This window comes from Elaeis guineensis, chromosome 5 (assembly GCF_000442705.2).
Source record: "Elaeis guineensis isolate ETL-2024a chromosome 5, EG11, whole genome shotgun sequence".
NCBI lineage: Eukaryota > Viridiplantae > Streptophyta > Magnoliopsida > Arecales > Arecaceae > Elaeis > Elaeis guineensis.
In genome coordinates this window covers 6,139,936-6,167,905 of record NC_025997.2, presented here as the reverse complement: position 1 = coordinate 6,167,905, position 27,970 = coordinate 6,139,936, and the positions used below count along the sequence as shown (strand labels likewise).

At 39.4% G+C, this 27,970-nt stretch overlaps 1 protein-coding gene across 6 annotated transcripts; it reads right to left on the bottom strand.

Annotated features, from left to right (window-relative positions):
* Positions 1-198: 198 nt before the first annotated feature.
* LOC105044698 (uncharacterized) lies at positions 199-27,457 on the bottom strand. Of its 6 annotated transcripts, none has more exons than XM_073257266.1 (11): positions 27,073-27,457; positions 23,486-26,668; positions 18,890-19,019; positions 18,723-18,811; positions 15,145-15,389; positions 3,003-3,089; positions 2,775-2,874; positions 1,314-1,515; positions 909-1,176; positions 760-832; positions 199-670 (listed from the first exon to the last, which is right to left on the bottom strand). In XM_073257266.1, exons 1-11 carry the CDS (start codon positions 27,169-27,171, stop codon positions 476-478), a joined length of 4,671 nt encoding a protein of 1,556 aa, XP_073113367.1. In that variant the 5' UTR covers positions 27,172-27,457; the 3' UTR covers positions 199-475. The 6 variants fall into 6 exon arrangements, with proteins under 6 accessions (XP_073113367.1, XP_073113369.1, XP_019706107.2 ...); XM_073257268.1 differs by having other exon boundaries at positions 199-633; XM_019850548.3 differs by having other exon boundaries at positions 760-823.
* Positions 27,458-27,970: the final 513 nt, after the last annotated feature.

The following is a 27,970-nucleotide window of genomic DNA, read 5'->3' as shown; positions in this document are numbered from 1 at the left end:
TGCAATAGAGGCAGCATCCATGATACATAGATTTTCTAGTAGACAATCAACATCCTAAGGGGAACCCCTTTCATGGTATGAAAACCTTCTTTCCAACTAATCTTCATCAGAAACTACTACAGTCATCAGGGAGAAAAGGGGAAAAAAAACAAAAAAAAAGAAGAGAGAGAACCAACCCCGCGCTGCCCCACCCCCAACCCCAACCCAACCCACAAACACTATGCTAGCCACACAACTGGCAGGAACAAGATGTAATGAACAGAGCATATGTGATGCATCAATATAAATATCATAGTAGCCAGTCAAAATCTTAGTGGAACCCCCTAATATTGCAGTCAAAATCTTAGTGGAACCCCCTAATATTGTATAAAAACCTCAGCTTTCCCACAAAGCTTCATCAGCAACCCACCAAGTTTGCAAAAAGAAAACTAACAGAGAACTATACATGCCGCCATACAGAATGAAGGGAATTCCACTAAAGAGCATGACAAAAGAGGATTGAAATTAGTTTGCTATGTGTCAATGTCCTCCGCTGGTAGATGAACTTGAAGTTGCACGTGTTTCTGACATCAATACTGCTAACCAAGGGCACTCTGCTGGCACCAGTCTTGCCATTGCGCTCATAGCATTTTCCTGAAAACTTGTATTTGACGTCAGTAACTGGTTTCTCCTGCAAATATGAAGACATAGAAAGTCTGGATATTGACCAGCAAAGGGCTGTCATTACAATGGCAAAAGATTACAAAACAAGGAACACACCATTATAGTTGATGGAGACGTTCTGACTAAAACACAGTTGTCTTCGCACTTGCCTGCAACAACACTGGGAATCCTATAATGATCAGTACAAGAAATTTGTGAATAAAAAATACTAAACAAAAATAATAAACAATCAAAATCAAACTCACCTTGCTGTTGTCTGCTCATTTGTTTCATCTCGGAGTGTCTCAACTAATGTATCTTTACAGCTACTGATTGGAAGACAATTTGCAGCATCCATTTGATAAGTGATCTCCCTGGTATCTCCAGTTGGCAAAGCACATAGACCCGCATCAAGTGATGGTGATTTATGGATTGGCTCCACCATCTCTGCAACCTCAGAAGTAATGCTGTAATTGTCACAATCTACTTGCTCTTCACTTTTGCAGGATATATCTGCCAATTGATTATGATTTCCTGCCCAAAAACACAGCAACCAGACATAATAAATAAAATAAGGGATAGGTGCACATGTCAGATGAAGATGCACGTGCAACCTGTATACAAGTGCACATGGCACGCACTCGCACATGCACACACACACGGGTATATACCTCTTGGTTCTTTCAAAACTGCAGTTCTCCTTAATAGCTTTTGGCACATTGTAGTATCTTGAAAACTGAGAAGGGTGTACTCTGATAAGTCTAATCTGTCAGAACTGGTCATCTTAGTAAACCCAAAGGAAGTTGTCCATGTTTCAAAAAGCTGAGGAACTGCCGGTAAGAGTAGTTTTTGTACTCCTAATGAAGAAAGCAACTGGAAAATAAGTGAGAAAAGCAAGCTGGTGAGAAAGCATGATAGTCACTGAGGCCAAATTCACAGTTATGCATAAAAGCTGATATAGCCCCCATAACAAACACGCACATTCCAATGGGGACTAATAAGTAAATCTATGGGCATGGCAAACTTATGAGCATGAGATGCAACCTGTCTAATCCATCACCATGTTTAGGGGGATTACAACTTGTTAATGCTCTTTAAAGATACCAAACAAATGAATTGCATCAAGTGAATGTAGAAACCCTGGGTAAAAGCATCGCTCGATGTTTGAAGTTTCAACTGATACTTTAAAACCAAAACCAAAACATTTTGGTTTTGATGTGAATTTTATCCAAAGTCTCCAAAGTTTCAGCCAAGACTAATGCAGCCAGATTCCCTTGATATACAACTACCAAACATTTGTAATTTCTTCACCTCATTCAATGACTGAAGCATTTTTCTTTAAATTAAACTAAGATTCCGCAGGTATTAAGAAGATCTAGAAACATTTGCAATGCCATATTCCAAATAAATTTTGAGGTATTGTTTTGACATATGTTTGACTATCCTGTAAGTTAAATCTCACAGGCACACTGCCATTAGACAGTGGATTGATGTAGTGCACTCAAAATGTGATTTCTGATCATGATATCCTCCCCTCCCCCACCACCACAAAAAACACACACACACACACACACACAAAAAAGTTCTCATGGTCCCATGCCAACCACTGAAATGATTTCTAATTTATTTTAGATGGTTTATTTTTCATTTTCATTTTCCAAATTTTAGTTGACACTTTTTTCAATTTTTGACCAGAACTAGAGCCAAAGCTGCCAATAGTACAAAAACCAAAACTCCATCATGCTAAAAGAAATGAACTCAAGTTTTTCAAGGTTAAAAATGCATTAAATAAAGCAAGCTTAACATGTAACTAGTAGAGTGTGATAGTTTAAGAAAATACGCGGTCAGCGATCAGAGATAGATTGACCTAATCATGCAGTGTGTGTGGGGACTAGGTAATTAAAAAATTGAAGATATGAACCTTGCCATGATGGTGAATATGGCATTGAATACAAATAAATAGTGAGAAAGATTATTGGAATCAACCTCAGATTGATTGGAGTAACAATAGGTCAATGGTAATTATGGTCAAAGAATTCTATTCTTTTCAATAAAATTAAGGTCAAAGCATCTGTATGCCTATAGTTTTGTTTCTCTAGCTTTCTACCGGCAAAAGATTTTGATAGTGTTACCTTCTCTAGTTCATTCATTAGCAGGCGGCACATTCCCTGCCGTCGATATTGAATTCGAGTACCAACTAAAGGCATTTCTGCAACCTTTTCACCGTAGACCCTAAATCAGGAAGAAGCAAGATGAGAATAAATTCATGCTTCAGGGAACAAAATCAACATCAGGTGGCAAAAGTGGTAAATGGCAGCTGATAACTGCACGGCATTTAAAAGTAGATTTAACAAAAATACCTGAATGTAGCCACTGAAATCAGCTCATCTCCCCTCTCCAGGAGCATAGTGTAAAATCCCCAAAAGTTCAGTCGGTTAAGTTCTGACCTGTGCAAGACAAATAATAATAATAATAACAAAGAAATTCAGAACCCAGTCATAATTTCATCTTGGAAGATCAAAGAATTCAGAAATTTATAAGGAAAAATATGATATACATGATCAACAAATGATTATCACATGAACAAAGAAAACCTTAGATCAAGATCCACAAAACCAGAACCGAGAACCACATACTGGTACATTACTGGTTCGGTCCAGTATGGTACATGATTAACGAAGCTTTTAAGGAATGCATTATGTTTCCAAGCATGGTAGTCATTGCTTCTGGCGTCCACAGTAGCCATGTAAGCAAGAGGTCATTACCAGCTACATACGTAATTAAAGGATGCAGTTCTCCAAGTCCAAACATTTCCTTAGAAACTATTTACAACCAATTTGTGATATATCTAATCTATTCAAGTGTTGCTTCTTTTTTTGGGAGTTTTTGTGCAATGACCACATGTTTAGTAATGCTTGCTGGCAATACAGTTGACATTGAGCAAAAGCACTATAACCCCCTCCAGATATATGATATATCATATAAAGAGTATTTTGGAGGAAGGAGGAGACACTGGCCAGCTGAACAACAGATAAGAAAAGCAGGCTTGGCCAAGTTACTGAAACCCGATCAATCTCTAGATGAGATGAATGTGTGGAACACTAGACTATTAGAAAGTCAGCAATGAGTGTGGCATTTTGGTTCTTATTGCCAACACAACCAACCATACCAGCAGTTAGTGGGAGATAATATTTTCTTTTTCTGTCTTTCCAGAAGATATAGCATTCATTACAATGGAAGTATAGTCCCAAATAAGGACTAAAACTTTAAAGTTAGCATGAACATGAGATGATTGTGCCAATAACATAGCAAGAAAGCGCACGAAGCAATAAGATAATAAGCTTAGCTTAAGTAGTGACAGGCAAGAATAAGTTTTGAAGAGGACCACCATCACTTAGCCAGAGATAACATGTTCATGATTGTTAGGTTGAGAAACTGTTTACACCCTCAGCGAAACTATTCTATTTGAAACGTGAAGAAAAAAGAGCAGTCACACATTTAGGGCATTCACGTCAAACTGGCATAAAACTACTTTTTGACTGACTAGATATGACAAAAATCAATTTTAAAGAGAGAAAAACTAGCAAGACCATGCAACCTCCAACGATGTTATAAACTGTCTTCTTCCAGCTGCCCTGCAGCTTAAATTAATTTTCCAAAATATACCATCTGTACCAAACTCTCCTTTCTTTGTCTCTCCTAAGACTAGGACCTTCAACTTCCTCAACCCATCCCCTGCTCCTCCATCTCCTCCCTCCCCTTTCTTTCTTGGTCCTGTGGTCCAATACTCTCCTCTCTTTCAATACCCCTTATCTATTCTTGCAAAATTTAATATAAGCATTATGACATGAGAGAAAAATTGGATCATCATCGAGGACTTTAAGATCCAAAAGGTTTTTACACTAATCATCTCGAGTCCTGAATAAAAAAAAACAAGTGGCATTGAGCATACACATGAAATTCACAAATACTGTGGCTGCAGCCACACCATCCTTGCTATAGGTTTGGAGGGGATTTTACTCTCTCTCTCTCTCTCTAACATGAATCAAACCTCACAATGCATATGCAATATGAATTGGTCAGTTTTGATATATTTAAATCGAAATTTTCTCTGAACACTTGCACCCACATGGACCACACCACAATCCATGCACCATCATGACACCGCTGTTGCCAACAAAACTTGGATGAATGCAGCTAGGAGTGTTTGAAACCTAAATCTGACTGCAATTGATATGGGAATACAAAATGGTATGATATTTTGACTCAACAAAAAAGGGGTTGTAAGATATTCTATTCCTTTTTAGGTTTACTAAAAAAAATAACCGATCGAAATTAAGTCCTTCAAAGAAGTATCCATCAGTTGGCTGGTATTTCCGTAGCTTAAGCCACATCAAGCAAACACACGATGGGGTAAGGAAGTGTTTGATAATGGGGAGCCAAAAGCCAGCAGAGAAGGACAGGGGGGCCAAATAGAAGGACTGAGCAAGAAGTTATTCTAAGGGTGTTGTGGGAACATTATTGTTCTGCTTTATCTAGGAAGTATGGAAACAGTTTTTCACATTAATGAGATCTCCAAGCTTGCAATAACCAATCAAAACATGTGGAAGAAGGTCGTGGGAGCACAAAGCATGGCCCCCTAGCTCCTCTCCTTAAAGAATGACCTGTTGTCTACAAAGGGAGGCACATATGACCTCAAGGAGGTGTAAATTCACATGGCTTGATAAAACTCACTCTGCAAAAGACCATTCACCAAAGCTGCCTAATCTGGACTCTTACTAGGAACAAGATACTTCCTAGGTATTAGACAGCATGAAAAATAGCAAACATGGCAAGAAGGATAAGAAAGGCCAAAAGACTGGAAATATTACTTTAGGAAATCCTCATAAAGACAATTTTCATGTCAAGTTACCAATCCCAAACTAAAGATTGAACTAACAACTGAGCAGGGATTTACTTGGAAACTAGAAGAAAGTCCCAACATAATCAACACCATTCTCCCATGAGCTTTATGATATTTGGAGATAATTAGTCTGGGTCTTGATTTTGAATGCATGCTTGCATGAAATAGAGGTCCTACAGCTCGTAGCTATAATAATTTCCAGGTTTGTACATGTTGAATGTGAAAATTCATCACCAGCAAAACCCCTTGTTGCCAAGGAATATTGGCATCCTCTTGATATGTTTGTGATTTCTGATGGAATGGATACAAAAAATAATTAGTGATTCAGAAGGCCTCTATGGTAGTGAGGAAACACTAGTAAACCTCTCATGGTAGATGTTTATAGAGAAGAGCTAGAGAGCAAGACTATTAACCAAGGTTTGTCTTCTCAGTATTAGACCCCATACTGATGGGATGCTAGTTCAATGTCAGTATGGTTAGCATGGGGGTCAATTCGGCATACCGAGACTCACTATGCCCCATGTACTGAGTCTCAATTTGGTATCGGTACAATAAATTATGCCCAATAAGGTGCAGGGCAGTATGCACTGTTATGGTGAACCTTGCTATTAAATTTATAACATGGCAAGATTGAACCAACATATTGCACAACCATGGATACATCAGTCACAAGTTGGATCGTTAAAGCCTAACCAATAGTATGTCAAGAAATAGTAGACGAATCTAATGAAGAAAGCAACATCTTGGGCAAGGTCGAGATCAAAGAGGGAGTTGAATGAGAAAATGACACACGAAGAAATAAGTAAAAAGTGAAAGGATTATCAACTTTAGATCCAATTATAGGACCATTACTCGCAGATGGCATAAACATAGACATGTTAGCACCAAAATGTGGTTCATAAAGGTAATTGGAGGCCAAGTACAAGTAAATGAAATGATGGAAATCAGAAAAGGATTATCAACTTTAGATCCAATTATAGGACCGTTCGTCACAGATGGCACAAACATAGACATGTTAGCACCAAAATGTGGTGTTCATAAAGGTAATTGGAGGCCGAGTACAAGTGAAATGATGGAAATCAAAAAAGGATATATTGGATCAAGACCCACTACTTAAGAAGGCGATGACTTGGTTTAGAAGTGGATTAAGATAAAAAAGACTAGATGATCCATAGTAGAAGGCAGAAAAAAAGAACAGAAAGATAAAGCATTAACAGGTGCCAACAAAAGCAAGTTGAAACCTAGAGCCACAATTTGATAGAGCTACGAGTGTGATGAGAAGTATATCGGTGATGGGGAAAAAAGCTTCCTAATCGATGATGGTGGTCAAAAGGACAAACAATTGAACCATGTCGGCTAATATATATTGTAGATTCATAAGAGCTACTGAGCTAGGATGATAAGAGGTATCCAGATAATCCAAACATGACAAGATATAAGAGAAAGAACAATAGTTGATGTAGTACCTAAAGTCTATGCACAATTCACAAATAAAAGAATAGGAAAAAGTCACTTTACAACACACTTATACAAATCTATTACAAGCCCCGAAAGGAGTGCAACGTGACACATGACCCTATAATAAGCAATTAAGGTAGTGCCATTATTGACATGATTATTCTTGCTAGTGATAGTCTCACAGTTTTTGGAAGCAAGCGAGAAAATAGCTAAGGCTATTGCACCATTACGTCAAGTGCTTAGAGTTATGAACAGTGAGAGATGCCTTACGTAGCCTTCTTGAACCATATGATAAGGGCTGCTGAAAACAAGATCAGGCAGTTGGATGCAAGACATATTATTGAGTCCATTGAGATCATGGAGCAGATGTGGGATTATCAGATAAGCAAGGAATTACAATTTAGCAAGTAATAATTTACTTTTCATAATATATATATATATATATATATATCCAGTCCCATCTCCTTAGTCAGCAGCGTATGCGCTAGTAGCAGCAGCACATCCAGTAGCATCCCTTAGCTTGCTTCCGTAACCACTGGTGTGTGTGTGTGTGTGTATCTTATGCTTGTTTATTCTTATAAAAAAAAATCCAAGTTCAATCATTCGTTTGTTAATTAGATTAATTACAAATATCTTGATAGTCTACTATCTAAATCCAAAGTTTCAGTATAGTGTTCCAGAAATGGACATAGATGAGGAACTTTTGAACGCTTGCACAATGTGATTTATAAAATGGAGCCTGATATGGCCATGATCGTGCAATATCTGATAGTGGGGTACCAAATCATTATTGGTCAATTTAAGTAGATCATTGGCATCATATGTCTTATGTGTTTCACAAACTAAAGCACTTAGAGAAGGCTCTCATAGCTTCAATGAGAAGGCAACTATGGCAAGCAAAGATAACATAAATCCAGATATTTTTTGACACCGACAAACTAATCTAATAATTTATGATAAATAGTGTCGAACATGCAGTTGACTTGGATCCATTTGCAGCTGAATGGTGGTTTTACTATGGCATATAATCGAAACAACTTAGGAGGCTAGCGATTTAGATTCTCTAACAGTCTCCTTTAGTGACTGTGAACACAATTGGTCGATCTTCACTCTTATTCACAGCAAACAGAAGAATTGCCTGATGCAAAAAGGATGGAACAATTTGATATATATCCAATACAATCTAAGGCACAACTTGAAGTGCGTGCAAGAGGAAATGGAGCTGAAGTATGGTAATCCACTTCACAATGATTTTGTACCTAATAAAGAAGATCAAATATTCCAATGACTGGTTGGCTTGAGGACTAACAGCAACAGTTAGAGCTTGATAAGCCAATCACCTCTTTAGCTGAATAGTTTCATAGCAAAGGGAGGCTAGGATGGATGCAGAACAAAGGGTAAAATGACGATCACAACCAGCCGAGCAACCACAAAGGTTGGAGGAATCTGATCATCATCACAAGGCTCTATATCTGAGTTATCCACCTAGAGATTTGATAGATGATGCTAAAAAGAAGCCAATGTGGTACCCAATCTAGTCAACAAGATAGGGCCGGTCAAGATGGTGGGACCAATTGAGCCACGTAATAGAGCCAAGTAGGCAGGGGCATCTAGGGAAGGAAAGTAGATTCTCAGATAAGCAAAAAAGAAAAGGAATGCGAACTATAACCCCATTAGAGAAAGTGGTTGAAGAGTCAGTTCACTCTGGTTTTGAGACCGGTGAGCCATCAAAGGATTGGTTACCCAAATCATCTGACGACACAAGGGATGATGATAATGACAATTCAAGCAATGATGTATGGTGATTAGGAGGTAGTAATAGATGTGAAACGATGCATATGACTCAGCCCAATGGTCCTAGTTGGTTCATTGATGAGTTGCAACTCGCTCATACCACAGTGTTAGGACCATCGTGCACCTGCGTGGACCTAAGAGACCTGCGATGGAGCCCTCTACAAGAGTCCATGGCGATCCAGACTCTCTAAGGGCAGCAAGCACCATGCCCTAAATCACTGCGCATCAAGAACCCTGCAGCAGCGACCTAGTTCCCCCCTTTTAGGGATTTGGAACGCACCTTCAGATCTGATCTTCCACTCCCAAGACCCTTGAAACCAGGACTAGAGACATGAATCCTTAGAGCTAGCAGATCTGGACGAATCTAGATCAGATTTCTTGGATGAGGAGAGTCTTTGTACGACAGGGACTCCATGACAGAAATTTCAGTCTATGTGCTTCCAACTTGTGTGCCTTATCTCCCACCTTCCTGATCTCTTTTGGATGATCTATCAAGACATTAAGAATATTTGATAGAGCCCTCCTTACTGTTTTAACCAAAGCATAAAATTCGATCCAGATGGAGAGAAAATCTCTTGTCCAACAGGGACTACCAGCGCACACCCTGACAGCAATCTATGCAGCCTTTGCCCGTGCTTGTCAACTCATGCACTTCCTCCACTCATGCCCACCTCTGAAGTCTCCTTCCATGTCCTCCTCTGATCCTTGATTAGATCAGATGGCTTCTTGGGTGTGGAGACTCCCTGGGCATGAAGTCTTAAGCGGCCACACAAGGAGGGATGCCCATATGATGGGGTGCCTCCCTCTTCCAAACCCTAGGGTGGCTAGGGCTTGAAACACCCCTTCTAGGATTTCCTCTTGCTGCCTAGGGTGGCGTGCAAATCAGAAAGAGAAATTAAGAAGAAAAGTCATATATTGATCACTTAACAAACTGTTACAATATATGGATTTACAGACCTTAGGATTTCCACATGAACCCTAATAAACCTTAGCTCAAAAACTTCTATGGCTAACTCACATGAGATTGCGCTCATCCAAACCCATGTACACCCATGACTTGACCCAATCTCACCCTTGGATCCAAATCCGGCCGAGTACAAGTTAGCCCCTTGAGGCCCAAAATCTCTGAATCTCAAGATCCTGAATGCTGACAGCCTTCATTCTAAGACCTAAACCAGTCTTAAAATCCTGAAACCAAATCCATGGCTCTTCTCATGGCCTCCCAAAGCTTGAGAGCACCACACATGCATCAACAATCTCCACCTTGATGCCCCCAAGCCTTGGCAAACTTCCGCACGATCCATCTACACGATCCTGCTGTCGTTGCGTGCCCTGACAGCTCCCTGTGGAAACCTCCATCGTTGATTCCAATCTTCTTCACCTTCTGTGCATCCTTGGAGACCTTTGGGATGACCGCCTCTATAGCTGAAGATCCTTGCTTGTTTTTTGGCACCATCTTGAAATTTATAGACTCCCTTCTGCTTGGCAGCTGCATCACTCATCCTGACTTCTCTGGAGAAACCGCAGTATTCCTAAACCGGCACTCGCTATTACTGAAACTCTCTCCACCTATGAAGCCACCTCTGTTCGGTGCTCTACCTAAATCCGAAGTCTATCTGATGCCATAGAAGTCGACTCTGTACCCAAGTCACCCGAGGCCAACCACCAAACCTGCCCCACTGGGCCTGCCGCTGCACCTTGATCATCGTCGTTGCACCTTCGGATCCTCTGCACTCCACGGACCCCTCCGAAACCATCTCAGATACAACACACCCTGCGGGCTTCTCCGAAACCCAAGAGCTCATTCAACTCTTCACCTTCAACGACTGAACCCTAAAAAATTCCACCCTAGCACTTTATCCTCTTCTGCCCCTGCACCAACCGTCGCTTCAGCTTCACCTAGAGTAACTGTAGCTCAAACCCTGTCCGAGCTCAGACCCATCTATCTCATCCGAGGCTCGCGTCAGCCTCCTCATAGGTATCCGGATCCTTTCTTACTGTAAACAAACCCTTCTAATATGATCCCCCCAGAGCCTCGATCCACAATGCTCGCAATCCCTCATAAATCCATGCAATGCATCACCGCTGCTGGTACTGAAATCAGACACCTATCCCTGCACCTCTTAGCTCTAAACCTGTGCCAAACCATCCTTCACATGTGAAGACACCTCTAGCTGGTGCTCCACCTGAATCGTGACTCTTGGTGCTCTTGCAGAAGACAAAACCTCATTCGAGATCAGTCGCCCAGCACTGCCCTACTGAACCTCCACCATCGCTACTGCCGTTTCGGACCTTTCGTGCTCCACAAACACCTATGAAACCATCAGAGGACCTCCTCCTCTGAACCAGCTACGACACTATGTGGATCAGTCATCTCCATCATTCCAAGGCTCTGCAAATCCATGCTCTGATCGAACCGTTGAATGCGCTCCAATTACCTCCCCACCTTTCTGCATCCGAAGACTGTATAGTTGCTTCTTCAACTCCACCTCGACCATTATCCCTTGGGGAACCTCTCTTCTAGCACGCCAAATATGCCAAACACTCGTCCACGAAACAGCCCTCTGCTGCCCATCTTCCTTAGAGAACCCTATCGTCTAACCATCATACATCCTGACCTTTCCATCAAGACCGCCTTCAAACAATGTTGGACCAGCAAATCATACACCCAAACCTTCCATCCCAGAAAATTTCTTTCCCATCAATCCTCTTAACCTCCACCTTCAACCCGCTGCTCTCAGTTGGCCAAACCATAGCAATAACAAAGGTAAATTCAAGACATACCGTAGAATAGGTGTGCAAATTTCAGCTATCATCTTATATGACTTCTCCTTCACTTCTACACTCCACCAGGCTCTGATACCAATTGTTAGGACCACCGTGCACCTGCATGGACCTGAGGAGACCTGCGATGGAGCCCTCTACAAAAGTCCATGGTGATCCAAACTCTCTAAGAGCAACAAACACCATACTCTAGATCGCTGCGCATCAAGAACCTTGCAGCAGCGACCTAGTTCGCGCCTCCCCCGCTTTCCGAAACCTGGGACGCACCTCCAGATCTGATTTTGCACTCCCAAGACCCTTGGAACCAGGATTAGGGACGTAAATCCTTAGGACTAGTAGATCTGGACAAATCTGGATCAGATTCCTTGGATAAAGAGAGTCCTTATACGACAGGGACTCCATGACAGAAATTTCAGCTTGTGTGCTTCCAACTTGTGTGCCTCGTCTCCTATCTTCCTGATCTCTTTTGGATGATCTATCAAGACATTAAGGACATCTGATAGAGCCCTCCTTACTGTTTTAACCAAGTATAAAATCTGATCCAAATGGGGAGAAAATTTCTTATCCAACAAGGACTACCAGCGCACACAATAACAACTTGCGCAGCTTTTGCCCATGCTCGTCACCTCGTACACTTCCTCCACTTATGCCCATCTCTGAAGCCTCCTTCCACGTCCTCCTCTGATCCCTGATCTGATCAGAGGGCTTCTTGGGCGTGGAGACTCCCTGGGCATGGAGTCTTAGGCGGCCACACAAGGAGGGATGCCAACATGATGGGGTGCCTCCCTCTTCCAAACTCTAGGGCGGCTAAGGCTTGAGGGAGGCGCCCCCTTCTAGGGTTTTCTCTTGCTGATTAAGGTGGTGTGCAAACCACAGAGAGAGGGAGAAGTTAAGAAAAAAAGCCATATATTGATCACTTAACAAACTATTACAATATATGAGTTTATATACCCTAGAGTTTCCATATGAATCCTAATAAACGCTAGCTCAAAAACTCTCATGGCTAACCCACATGAGATTGCGCTCATCCAAGCCCATGTACACCCATGACTTGACCCAATCTCACCCTTGGATCCAAACCCGGCCCAATACAAGTGAGCCCCTTGAGGCCCAAGACCTTTAAATCTCAAAATCCTGAAGGCTGACAGCCTTCATCCCAGGACCCAAACCGATCCTAGAATCCTGGAACCAAGCCCATGGCTCCTCTCATAACCTCCCAAGGCTTGGAAGCACCACACATGCACCAACACAGGATATGAATGATGATGCATGACCTAGAGCCTACAAGGATATGATTGCATGCAGGAGATGGATCTCTCAAGATTGTTTAGAACACAAGACTATTGCCTTAGATGACCTAGTATGCATAGTAGGATCCTTGGACGTATTTGGATCCAATCACACATCGAATTCTGTTATGCACAACCAGGGTATGACCTATATGGATATCCGTTGTCTAAGATATAATATTCGAGTGGTTACCGCCCTCCATAGCCTAGGCCAAATTACGGATCAGATTTCACTATCTTAATCTTCCTTTAGATGATGTGGCCAGCCCATTATCAGACATTTGATCAATATCAGGTGTGGCTATATCTTGGAGGCTCAGATTATAGATTGCAACAGTAGGTAGATTATTGTATTGGAGTCAGATCCCAAGCCTAGACTATGACTAGGATCCCGATATCTACGAGCGACATAGATACTCATAAGGAATTAGATGTCAGTATGTATTTTGTGCTTCAAATTCATTTGATTATATGTCTATTAAATTATACATTCAATTATATTACAATTGTATTCATTAATCAATCATATCATACTCAAGACCAATATGATAGAAAAAACATCAAAGTAGCATCATAATCATAATTCAAACAACCCTAATTATTAAAATAATCCATCAAGACAAAAAAAAATAAAATGAAAAATAAAAGATAAAAGAAATGGTGTACCAATATGGAATTGGTAAGCTACAACATACTAGGTCTCAAGTGTGCTACTAAACCAACACTATATTGCACCATATTGGTCACACCGAAAGTTACGACACCTAGCACCATTTCGATAGACCTTAAGAAATATTAAGAACTGGTTTGACACCATAATTTAGCAAATCCTACCATTTAGCAAAACTCAATCCAACATGCTGAAACATGAGGCTCAGATATTCAATAGATTACTTATCCAATGTGAAGATTTCGATACCAAAGAAAAAGCAGTCAAGGTCTAATCAAATTTAACAAGAAGACACAGCAGTGGTTGATCTGACCAGACACCATAGGTGAAAGAACTTGTTAGATATAGAGCAAGTGACAGTGGTATTTAAGGATGTCAGCCTTGTAGTCCAATACGAATGGAAAACATAATTCTAGTCACATATTGGCAATATAGATGAAATAAGAAATATGGACTTGTTGAAAGCATAAAAACTACCACACGGCCTAACTCAAGGTGAAAATTGGAAGCTTATATATTTTGTCAAGTCTACGAACTTTCTGGTAGCCAGCAGTGCTCAAGTTACAATCAACCAATACTCTATCAAGTCATGCTAGTGGCAATGTGAATATAATGCTGAGGATGCAACCTTCTTACTTGACAAAGGGAACTTCCTATAAAGACTTTAGCCTTATATAAGCACTATGTGAGATTTTCTGTAGAGGTCAAAGATGAGTTAATCATCATGTTGCAAGGAGAATAACAGTCTGAGGTTGGGGGGAGGTAATATATACATCAACTGCTAATAAAGATAATGTTGTAGACCATGTAATAACATGTATATTTAAGGTAGCAGTAGGGTCACCGCAGTGGTATATATGTCCCAGCATAAGAATGCCAAGGCATAGTGCATGCCTAAGATAAAATATGATATGTAAAGATCCTGTCATGAATGTTAAGTTCATTCAACAAGAAGAAATTCCTTAAGTCCCAGTGACCTCAGCAGCATATATGCATATGTGATGAGGCTCTTGATATAATGAGAGTCTATAGGGACTCAGGGAGGATGACCTAATCAAGAATTAGGTTCTCATGATATCTCCTCATTTATGAATCATTCAGTTTATATTTGTCAATACACCCATGTTCCAAGCTATATAAACAGTAATCATTGGAGACTTTGGAGCATATGAAAAAAGAACAATAAGACAAGGAAAAAGAAACAACATAAGTTACCAAACTTTTAATGACTTCTCTAGATTCTAAAACAATGGCTATTGGCATCACGTAACGAAATAAAAATGCATGTCAACCATAATTTTAGTTTTTTTTTTTTTTTTTTAAAAAGTGTAATATACACACCACTGCATTACCTTCAACGGGCATAGTTCGCAAATTAACTTCTGTTGATTAATTATAGCATCTAATGCTGGTCTTCATTTGGAACAGCTCTGTCATGCTACTACTTTCAATACTAAACTACAGAAAGTTTGTTGTTGCCTAAACTCTTTTTTCCCATTTTTTTTCTTTTCCTTTTTTTGGAGGGTGGGGTAGGGGAGGAGGGGGTTGAGACCAGAGAATACTAAAACAACAACAACAACAAAAATTTAGGGGAGAGATCTTACTCTTTATTGAAAACAAGATCAGCAACAACATCATTCTTGGTGCGAGGTTCAATCATAGTAACAAAACATTCATGCAGAACATCAAGTGCAATACACAACTTGCTATGATGCTCAGCCATTGTCTCAAGATCAAATTTTTCAAGGTCACCACCATTTTCTCTACAGCATCTCAAAAGTGTCCACGATAAACCTTCAACAGATGTTAGGTGAGATTTCCCAAGAAATTTGTGAAGATGATAGAAAATCTGCACAATTTTTAGTAACATTATGACCAGGTATCTTATGGCTGACGTAAATGAGAAAGAGGATCTTTTTAAGGAAAAAAATACTACTTAAAACTGGTGACAGTTCATGGAAATACATAAGATGAGCTAACAGACAACCAAGTTACTTGAATTATGCAAACATCTATGGATCTTCAGATTCAAATCTAATGGTAGTCAATTTTTTTTCCTATCACATGTCAGCATTGAAACCAACAAACGGTATTATCATACAGATTTAGTGGTAAGCTAAATGTACTTAGACATGATTGTACATCACCATGCAAAAGGATAAACTACATAATTTTCAATTGTTATTGCTGCACTAGTACAATAACATGTTCCATAATGCACATACATTTTATAGTCCGCAATCACATAATGCATCATTATGTTCCAACATTTCTGTCAGCATCCATTTAATTATGTACACATACAACTCTACATCAAAGAAGTTGTGTACATATAATACAACTTTTTTTATCAGAAAAAGCATCACAAAACATTTACACAATATAATGAACAGGGAAGAAAATAATGCATCTGGAATATTCTTGTAATTCTTAATGGTCAAAATCCAATCATCAAGGATATTGCAGTTTTGCCTGCTAGAATTCAGGCATGAATCAATCCACAATCTGGCAAACGTGCCACAGACACTTAAAATTGTTCCAGGTGGAAAGTCATGTTAGATATTCCATTTCATTTGCTTAAATTAGTCTGTTAGTATTGTAATTACATTTAATCTTCAAAGTTTATATTCCAATTCAATAAGCATTTTAGGGGGTGTTTGGTTGGGAGAGTTGGGGTCTGAAATTGGAATGGGAGTGGTGACTTCCATTCCGACTATTTGATTGGGAGGAGTCCCAATCTAATTCCAATTTTGAGGTGGAATGGGAATGACCAAATCTATCTAAAACTCAATCCTTACTCTCACCTAAGGATTCAAATTTTCGTTCCGATTCTAGTCATGAAACAAACGCTTTAGGGGATTTGGCCATTCCGATTCCGATGCTGATTCTGTTGCAAACCAAACACACCCCCGCCCCCCTATTTCTTATAATGTTGTAGCTTTAGATCCATGGATCTACTTATTATGTACAATTATTGGATAGCTTGACAATATGGATGTTCTGAAAGTGTTGCACTTAGGCAGGTATCCTTCAAAAAGAAAAGGGACATTCCAGTGCTCAGGATTTGGCGAGGGACAAACATATGTAACCTTAACCACAAGTGCAGAGACTGTTTTCATGCTTTGAATCAGTGACACCCATGTCACAATCGAGCAACCTTACCCTTGCCAAGACCTGCAATGGAGATAGGGGACAGAGAGTAGGGGCAGATTGGGATGTATTCGTGCATATAGCTTACATTAGGTAAACATTACTTGTCTTCTATATTATACATACTGGGAAAAAGTTTTGCTAACAGAGAGTAAAAAAGAAGGTAGTCATTTTTGTTCTGTAACTAGCAGAAAACAACTGCTGGAGGGATCAATTTGAGAAACAACGTGTTAGAATAGGAGGAAGAAGAGAAACAGAGAAACAACAGAAATTGAGAGGCATCAAGAACAAGGAAAAAGCTCCACAATAGAGTTAAATAATTCAATAAAAAGATAAAAAAGATGCATAATTAATCATCGCTCATGGAGAAATGTTTGACAACATCCAAACAACCCAAACGCATCAATTCCTAGTTATATAGGGACTCAACTTATCTGTAATTATTTAGAACACTAACTTGCATCTTGTAAATAGGAGTTTAATCAGTCTAAGATTTTACTACTTTCAGACTGCTCAATCTCCTAACAAAAAATCACCAAAATCTTTCAAAAACAGTAAATCTTGCATTTCCATGGTATACTATATGAAAAGGAATGACTCAAATCCACTGATACAGTATTATCCTGTTTTTTCCACGGCATGGGACACGCTGCCATCCTGCCCTATCTTGACATTTGGAACAAGGATGTCCCGAGATGCACCGAACAGCATGCAGTAACAACAGTAGGGAAACTCCAACCCAACCTTGTGATGGTGCCCTGTCCAGACATCCAGTGGGACATCCCACTAGGACCTGAATCATCGATAGAAAGTCACTGAAGTTCCTTAAGTTACAATTGCAAACACCATAAACCCTAAGTGGCATAGACCTATAGCAGGACCTATAAGGGGGGAAAATTAATTAAAAAGTAGGACCCATAACCGATTAGAAAATACCCTAAAATTAGTTCAAAAACTGCAATTCACATATTCATACTTGTACACACATATATATTACTATAATATGTAGCAAATCTTTAAAAAAAGAAAACACCTTTAAGACTCAATAGACTGAGAATTTAATTGTAAACAAAACACAATAAGAAAACAACTTAATCCAGATCTAAATCTAATATATGGTCCATTTGCATCAAGTCCTTAATCTCTCCAAGATCCAACAGTCATGCAACTTTTCAGATTCCCATCACAAAAACATTATCATACATAGATTAGGATTTCTTTTAAGGATCTAAGCCAAAGATAATCCTAGACTTAGCTTGTTGATGACTTTAGTTGTCCATCTGTAAGATGGACAGTCATTATCTTGTTGTGCTAAACTACAGTAACAGAATTTTAAGTCCTAACAAAGTCAGTCATACAAATGCCAATTACACATGTACAAATAGACATGCATGCCCACATGCATATGCCCCACTTTTTTGATGATTCACATGCACATATCCCCCACCTTTTGAAAAACATAATGTAAGCAGAAGAAACAAACCAACCAGAAATTGTGTGCAAGGGTTTCTTAATCCAAGTCTGGAAATAGAAAATTTCATCTAAAATATTCAGAAACTTAGCATTTCTCAAAACTTGAAGCATATGGAAACACAATGAATGTAGTCCAGCATTTCTGCTACATTAAAGTTACTTTATAATAAAAGGTTGTTATTATAACCATACGGTGTCATTAGATGCAAATATTTTGACAATTTTTAGCAATTTAAGGTTGTATCTCTTAATGATGGTGCACATCAAGCTAAGAAAGACTCCTTGTATAAAATTACCAAAAGCAACTATTTTTGCATGTATATATACGCCTCCTTGCAAATATTTTTGCATGTCATACCTGTATTTTTGTTGAAAATGACCAAGACCAACTTAAAAAAAATTTACATAAATAAACTATAGCACACAACATGTCCAAGTCAAGACTCCGCACTTATCAACCAAAAAGTGAAAAAATATATAAAATCAAATGCCAATTTCTTTCCTTTGTAATAAGACAAGAAATCTAGTCTTGTTGCGATTAAAATCTGATTGGATGTACCTTTGAGCATTTCTTGCTGCAAAACCAATTCCCAGCTGGACAATGACTTAGATGCTGCAATCGCTTTTCTCTCAAGCAGCCCACATGATCTGCAAAAAGTAGAGAAACCAGATATCACATACGTAAATACACAATTGGGATATGTAAATTGATGAATTCATACATACATTCTTGCTCACACTGATCACAGTACAACATTGTTTTCTCTGTAAATTTCTCCATGTCACAATTGTACTCACTTAGGCCACATATGGCACATCTACAGGATGGACAAAACCATTTTCCTTCTGGGATATCCTACATAAACACCAACATCAATTCAGTTTTGCCACCTGAGATTTTTCCTTGGTTAGATTTTAAAAATATAATTTGGGCAATATATTTCAGATGGTGTTTCAGCATGAGCAAAATTGTATCCATACTTTGAGAATATTAAGATGAAGATAAGCATACTGATGCTTATAGCCAAATCATGGTAATGAAAGTAACGAACAATTTCAGCAAGCCAGCAGCATGTGATTGCATGTCTAAGATCTCGTGCATGAGCATCTGCACATGATGCAGAACACAAACATGAAAGTAGGACCAGCAAAAAAGGCTAGTATCGTCTGTGACAAAAGAATTTACACACATGCACATCATACATGCACCACCATTGCATGAGCTAAGTAAGCCAAGCAAATAGCCAAGGCACTCTCAGACATTCAAATATTTATGAACTTCAAAGTGTATGACTTCTTCATCCAGATCAAATCATTAAATGTATATAACCCACGCAACCAATTGAACAAACAGACGTGAACAAGCTTCCATCTCTCTCCTTCAGACTTCATCCCATCAGGTTTAGGGTTTAGACTTTAGAGTTTTAGGGTTAGAATGTTTTGAAGCCTATAATAATGCCAATGCTTTAGGATCTCGTAACATTGGCAATTTCCTCTCTTGTACTTGGACTTGTGGTTCATTTTGAGTAACCCATGGAATGAGAAAAACCTTTTCATTGCCATATCCAACTCTTCATCCCGCACTAGTTGTGATGTGTCTAGGACCTGATTACATTGCTCTTTATCACTTGATGAATTGTTGCTGCTTGATAAGATATCTGCTCTACCCTTAGGAACCCATAACTTTGAGAGGAGTTTAATGATCACCACCTGACAATTGTATTGGGTACCAAGCCACCTGATTACTCAATAGGAGACATGCCATGAGTTCAACCTCTTTGAGACAAGGATATACCTACCCCAGAGATTTTTAATACTATCAGGACTTTGTCTGTGGGGCCATCAAGGCATCTAACAGTGAGAATGCATCACTGGGCCTTACTAACAGTGAGAGGGTCCCCCTTCGGCAATACCAACAGCTACTAGGCTACCATCAGAAAGCTAGGTGAGCTAGACCAGTTTCTCCTGTAAGATCAATCTGTGTAATGCATATGATATGTTATAAGCATGACTACCCCCCTAATTTCAAAGTGTTGAATCCTGAGGCATCATTATTGAGGACATTTTGGTCTCTCTATGGGGTGGTAAAAGACCAATGTCTACAATGTGGACTTCCTGGCAAAACAACCACAACCCTCCACACATTAAACTTAGGTAGCTAGCTAGGCGATGTAAGGCACATACCATGCAGTTCAACCCAGCAATGTATGCCTCATTTTGATGGAGATTTCTTGTTTGGATGCCACACCCCCTTCAAATCTCTTTAGAAATTCATGCCTGCATGCCATTCCTAAGGGTTTCTTTATTCTGATTTTCTTGAGAAATGCTCTACATGCATTACCCACTCCCACATCTGTTCCTCCTTGAAGTAATCAAGCAACTGAGCTGCCCGGATATGCTAGCATGTATGGGTTCTGCATGTTACTTCTTTCATTATTGTGAAATGGTTTCTTAAAGTGGAAGCATAACTAGATATTTGGAACAGAAAGATACCAACATCCATCCCCAAAAGTTTTAGGTAAATGTAAGACATGGCACTTTTATCCATACCCAAATAAGATCCCAAGAATTTGAACGTGAGTCATCTACATAAACAGATATTGAACGAGATCCTTTAAGTGTGAATAACTGTCTTAAAGGGAAATGTTGATCTGATTAAACTTTCAGTAGCCTCTATTTAGGATATAAGTAGAATTCTTGAGTCTCTGTCCCTCCCATCTATCTCTGTAGCCCACCTATTATATTTCCTATAAACGAACGAATCCAATGATTCTAAGCTTCCTATATAATGCAGAGGCTACACATGCCTCCATCTCCATAGATTTTAAATGCCTCATGCTCCTATATTGTGATTCCATAGATCTATCATTCCTTTTGCTTTAAGCCTGCAATGAAATGAAAGCCACCCATTAGATATTCCTTCATCCAATATTAGATGCATATCACTTGCCTGATTCTAGTCAATGGAAAGACTCCTGGACCTCAGTACTCAGATTACCTTATTCATAATTGAAAAAGCAAGGTATCCAAAAGGTAGGGTCCCTCCCTTTTTGAGCTTGTGATCTCAATTCTTGTCATTCAAGTCATCTAATGTATGGTTCTGTCCTCTAAGGTGGGTCATGGCATTGTAACATATACTATTTGCCTGTAGAGTAAAGTATGACAAAAGCTTGATGATGCACCCAGATAGACATTTAATGTAAGCAATGAGAAATCTACTCCAAAGTCCAAAGTACACCTAAAACAAGTTCCCGAGCTATTTTACAAGTTCTAATTCCTGATTCAATTTAGTGTTAGTTGAACCTAATATACCACTGTCTACATCCTTCTAGAAGATTCCTAAAGTTAAAGAACAAGTAATGTACTCCACCATCACATGAACTACCCTAGTTGAGATTTTTGTTCTTCTGAACCCAAGAAGCATATTGTTTAGAAAAACCTTTTCCAGCAATATAAATCTACATAATGGTTTGCTACTGTTGGTCTATATTCACTGAGTGAAAACATTCTCAAGGGGCTAAGCATGAGAAAAAAGATGGTCATTATCTACACCAAGGTTCAGGATCCCATACCCATACCATCCTAGAACAATGTTCATATGCCCAGTATGGGTCCATTTAGTGTACCGACACTCAGTATACCCACCATACTATGTACCTGTTTGATACGGGCACAGTAAGGTATGATTGGTACGCACTGGTACTGACCAGTATGGCATACCACCTATAATGCTTTCAGTGATATCTGTCTGCACTATTGTAGGGGTTCATGAACTTTGGGATGCATTACCAAAAAATAATGTAAAAGAAGTTAGCCATGAAAAAAACAGCATCTGAAAGTAACTTCGAATTTGAACAACTAATCATCTATGCATTGTTCAGCACCTTCTAGCTTCAATACCTGGATTAATTTAACACGAAAATCAGTGAACAACTATTTCCTTTTTGAGTGGAGGAAATAACAGAGCAAACGATAAGCTATCTCTAGTTTTCAAACATGATGATTATGCAGTCCTATACAAAAATCATAAATGTATCTGTAACCATCAAGGATTGTACTAGCAATTCGGGGTCAAGTACTGGTCTTTTGCCAAAAATTCTTGCTACAGGCCATATCCATGGGCAGTGCAAGCTTGTCCAAATGCTATTTACAACTACCAGCAATATTTTCTCAGGCACTTTTCACACTTCTAATTGACCTTCAACACAAACCTTAAGCCCTTTTCTTATCAAAGCCTCCATGAATCTCTGTTGCAGAGGTCCATACCATCATAATTATTCTCTAGTCTCCACAACTTTGTCCTCAACAGGTGCAACCTTTATATCTCTTTTAATGCACTTGTTCCTAAACCTATCAACCTAAACTTGCCACACATCCAGTACAGAATTCTGATATTCACAAGACCTATACATTGTGTAATCTTGTTTATGCCCCAACATTTTGAAGCATAAATTATTTTCAATATAATTGTTGTCTTATAAATTTCCCTTCCAATCTAAAGATGTGCACAACATACAGTTTTGCAGAAGCACCTCTCAACTTGATTGACACAATTACGTTTGTAACATATACATCCTCATTTGTTCCTCCATTTTATGATGATAGATCCAACATTCTAAAAATGATCACATTGGGAGTCTCTTACATGTTACTTTTACTTGGTCGACGTTTATCTATATCTTTACTAAAATTAATCCACAAAGTATGTTGTATATTAGTGGAAGTGCACAAGAAAATGTACTTCACATATCACTAGATGTGCAGTATTACACCTACTTCACCTATTTCAAAAAGTCACCCACCGTCGCATGTCTAAAATTGCATTTCGTTTCCTACACTTATATATTGCTGTCTTTCATTTAAGACAACTTTATTGGACACTGACCTAATGCTTTTAAAGCAGTGGAAAGAACATGGCTTAAGATTCGTCCAATTATATTTCAAGAACAAGTAGTTTCTAGAGGTAAATGCAAATCAAATTCTAACAAATGGGTTGCTACATTAGAAAGTGCACAGGAGATGCATGACCAGAAAAAACGTTACAGAGGGAAAAAAAAGGTTGCGACCACCCCCATTCAGTAAAATTGGAACACCAGATGTGTTCCCAGCATGAACAAAGATACCAATAGAAGAACACCTTATATGAAAACTTTAAATGAAAACAGAACATGTCATCCAGGTTTATGAGATGAAAACTAGATCAAGAATGAAAACATTAAGCAAACTGAAAGAGTAAGCTATGTAAATAGATTGCCGACATAGATGTTCAGATGGAAAAACTCAAAATCTTATTATTCTCCAGAAGTTAAGCACTTGAATTACCTTTAAACCAACACAGCTTGGATGAAATGATGATGGACAATGGTCACATAGCATTAACGTGCCCCCATCTTGACAGACAGAGCATATTGTGTCACTCTGGTAGTGAGAATAATCACCCTTCAGTCTTACATGTGGAAAATCTTTAGTCTTATTATCATGCATCATCTGCATTTGACACTGTAACAAGGACCTTCCATCTTGCAAAAGTATATTGGCAGATGGCCGTTGAGTGCTGCTGCCAGCATGAGCCTCAAACTTAGCAAGACTAAACACCATACGACAACACATGCACTTTATTCCATCTCGATTTATCCGGCCTTCTTTCATAGCATGACCATCTCTTTTATGCATATAACTTACTTTCTGCCTTGGTAATACAACATTATTGTCAATCAGCCATGATAAAACTGTTTTAGCAGATTGCTGATGGGAATATGATGCCACCAACTGTCGTGATCTTGCACTTGACCGTAGCACACGTGGTGAAGAACTTCTGCCTAATCTATGACCTTGCCTAACAAAAGATTGGCGTCCCTTTCTTTTCTTAGACTGTTGACCATCAGAAGAGTGGCTAGATGGGTTAGTCAAGAGCCTATTATGTAAAACTTCAAAAGAAAATGAAGAATTTCTTTTTCTCTTCTTTCTAACTCCTCTCAATTGCAATTTACCAAATCCGAGTTCTCCAAATTCTGACGAATTACAATAAATTCCAGAATCTTTTTCAGCCTCATGCAATATCTGGGAAGCTTCCTGTGACCTGTTGCTTGCCATTGCGGTGGAAGAACTGAGAAGTCTACACTGCTCATTCTTCATGACAGAATGTTCAAATTCTGAATGAGTCATATCGGCCTTAATTTTTTTGCTCTTTGCCATGCATTCAAAAGAATTCACATTAGTATTTTCAAGACATTCAGATTCCAGATATGCTTTACAGGCTGTAGCAAGAGAATGATAGGATTTGCCATCCGGTGAGTCATAACATAATTCCTGCTTTGTTTTTTTGGTTTTAAGCCAAAAGTGCCATCCCCTGTATAATAGATGTTTTTTGACATTTAATCTCAACTGTTTAACATCTACATCCTGTTTGCCATTTTGCTTTAATGATTCCATGTATTTGTCATAGTCAGTCATTGCCTCTGGTAAATACTCCGGTTTGAGATCTTCAATAATGTTATCTTCCATTAATCTCCCCGAAGAAGCACAATTAACATTAACTTCTGAGTGGTTTATATAACCTCCTGAAGAAAATGCCCCAATGGTGCGATAATCTGGAAGCTCATCAGAGTCTACAAATTCAGAAAAGTTAGATCCCTCTGTTTGTGCATTGCATTTTCTCACACCTTCAGTGGCTTCAAATAGTGCAATAGCGTGGGTAGAATGCTCAATCTGATGGTTTTTCCTTTTGATTGACCAAGAATGCACTGGAGTGTCTCCAGCCAAAGACATTGGTTCAGGATGAATCTTTGCAGGACTACTCACATTTCTTTTTTGACTCGAGCAGTTTCCCTCTAGATCATCATCAGCGCTGCATTCCTGACCCGCTTTCTTGTTCCCCTTCAGCAAATCACAACAAACCTGACAAAGGGAGTAATAGGTCTTTCCCTCAGGCGAAGAGAACCGAAGCCTTACAACCTTATCTCTTTTAATTTCAATCTTCCAACCTAAAGCCAAAAGATGCTTCTTCACTTTTAGCCTCAAATTTTCATGTTTAAGATTGGTTGGTCTTGATCTTCTTACCCGAGACATTCCACTTTCTACTCCAGATGCATATAATGCTATGACCTCAGGACAATATTCAGCATCTATTTGCACAAGTTTCCAAGTTCCAGCAGCTCTTGAGGCTGATCCATGCACCGCTTTACCGTCCGTGCATGTGAAGTTCCTATTGGAACCATTTCCTTGATCATCACATATTGGAATGTCAGTGGCACCACTACAGATCATGACTTTCTGAGTATCTGCATTTTCTTCTGCTGCTTTCCATGATTCACATGCTCTAATAAAAGATCCATAACGGGTTCCGTCGGGTGAAACATAGTACTTGATTCCACGAGAACTTTCCCTGAACTGCCAACCTCCAGCTTGAAGATGAGCCTTTGCAAGCTGACGTGTAACATGAATTCTTTTTCTCAAATATGGAGGAAGAGATTTAGTGTGATATGTTGAGATGAAGTCCGATATAGCTTTAGGGCCACTTTCAGGTTTTGTATTCCATTCACCTGGATCACATAATCGAGAAGGGCCTCCTCCAGAAACCACTCCACCCGAAGCTTCCATGACCCCATCTCTTTGGGATGCTTGAGAACAACTTCCATTATCATACTTCCCTTGAGATAACCTTTCAGTATATCCAAGCCAAAAAAGATCAGCAGACATACATGGCTCTAGAGAGGAAACACTGTTTATGATACCAGCCAAGCAACCACTCATGCCTGTGCCATCCATCTGGGTATTGGTACGTTCAAGACAAGGAACATCATCCACCAGTGAATTGTTAGAAGTAATGGGAAGATTGATTAACTCGTCAGACGGAAGTATTTCAGAGACAGTTGTTCCACTGACAACAGACCACAGTACTTGTATTAACTCAGACACCAAGCGGTGCCAGACATCTTGTGTTCCAAAAGTCCATCCTTTAATTTTCTCCAAGAAACCACATGTAGCTCTCAAGTCATACCATATCTCCCGGATTGAAACAGGAAGTCCGTCGTCCTCTTCAAAGGCCTGGAGAACCTGAAGCAACAGCCATTTGCCACGAGGCTTCCATTCCCCAAAAACTTCATCCCACTCCTGGGTGACGCGTAGCCGATCAACAGAAATAATCTGTTGGTCCCCTTGATCTGGAAAGAAAACCCTCCTTTCTTCAGAACCCGCCTCATGATCGAAGACTACACCTTCCCACCAGGCATCATCCACCAAAGCATCTACACACAGCCCATATATGATATCAGATCCTCGAATCTTGTACTGAGGTGGCAAAGGTCTTATCTGGCCACGGTAATATTTGGGCACTGTCCTTGATGCACCTTCTATAGCAGCTGATACTGCAATCGATTCCACGAGTTTCGAACTCTGATCATCGTTTAAGAGATTGGTATATTCAATAAGACGGGAGCAATCACCACAACCAATGACCCTACCCAAGTGCCAAGAACCAAGAAGCCCTTCATCGAAATACAAAACCTAAAGAAACAACCGAACATGAGTAGAGATCAAAGACAGAAAGATGCACATCATTATCAAAGCACTAAAACTTATAAATCAGCATAATGCAGCCACATTCCAGCCCACAAACCCAATTCCACAAACTAACAACTAAGAACAGAATAACCCTGCATGAATTAACGCAAGAACTCCAAGATCACCAAGGTAGTTTGAAATTTTCATGACATGAAGGCGAAAAGGAAGAAGAACAGGCAAAGAAAGCACATGAGAACGATGAAAAAGAAGGGAAAAAAGAAAGAAAGAAAGCAATAACTTGGAATCACAATACGTCTTGGACTGATCCAAAACATCCAAACAAGCAGAACAGAACTCAAGAAGCTGGTGCTCAGAGCCACATTGCGATGGGGAAGGGGCCTGCCTACCTCGACCTTCTCGCCGGTGAGAAGCTTTCTTCGGTCGTCCATCCTCTTCCTCCTCTTGCTCGTCCTCTCCTCGGCGTCCTCCGCCATTAATGGCAACATCGGAGTCCGGGAGACCGGAAGAGAGAGGGGTTTAGGGTTTCTGTGCAAGAAATCTTGCGGAGCAATTAAGAAAACAAACCCATCGGAAACAAAAGGAAAGGATGGGGGGAGAGCGATCGTTCAAACTCGCCAAAAAAAGAACTAATCCGAGCTCGAGGATGAGTATTAAATCCCATGGGAGGCGGTGAGGTTTATTAAAATCGGCGTGCCAATGCCGTTAAATTTGAGCCCTTATTTTCCGATCGTACCCGCAGCGCCAGCTAGCTGTGAAGTGTACGCACCTCACCGGTTTCCAACCGTAGAGCTCTTCCCTCCACCAGGTTGTTTATAAGTTTTAAAATAATAAATTACATAAATCACCCATGCTTGACCTGTGTAATTAATATAAAACTACCTCTTATCTCAAGAATTAATGTAAAACTAGTTCACAAACATTATTGAGCTCGGTTCGTTTATAACTTGGTTGCAAAAGAAAAGGGTGTGATAACGACTCTTCATGCAGCAATATTTTAAATATAAACTACCTGTACTTTTGTTTTCTTATTTACCAATCTGCCATCCTTGTTTACATTTTTGTTGACCATGAAATAAATAAATCATGGAATCTGATTTTACACTAAATGTCTTGACAAAAAAAAAAAAAAAAAGCTTTATTTTCTCAGTACAACTTAAAAAAAAGCTTTATTTCACGACCAAATGTCCTTTTGCTAAAAGTTTACGATTTTCTTTGAAAATTATATTTTAAAATTGGTGATTGGTCAAAGGACATCAAAAATCTGTGGAGAGCATGAGGATCAAG

Bases quoted from the DNA above. Each gene is read 5' to 3' on its own strand.
- LOC105044698 (XM_073257266.1), bottom strand. From the start codon at position 27,171: ATGTTGCCATTAATGGCGGAGGACGCCGAGGAGAGGACGAGCAAGAGG. The intron at 15,390-18,722 runs GTACATCCAATC...AAAATTGTGCAG, and splicing joins GCAGCAAGAAATGCTCAAAG to ATTTTCTATCATCTTCACAA. The intron at 833-908 runs GTGAGTTTGATT...TGATCATTATAG, and splicing joins AATGAGCAGACAACAGCAAG to GATTCCCAGTGTTGTTGCAG.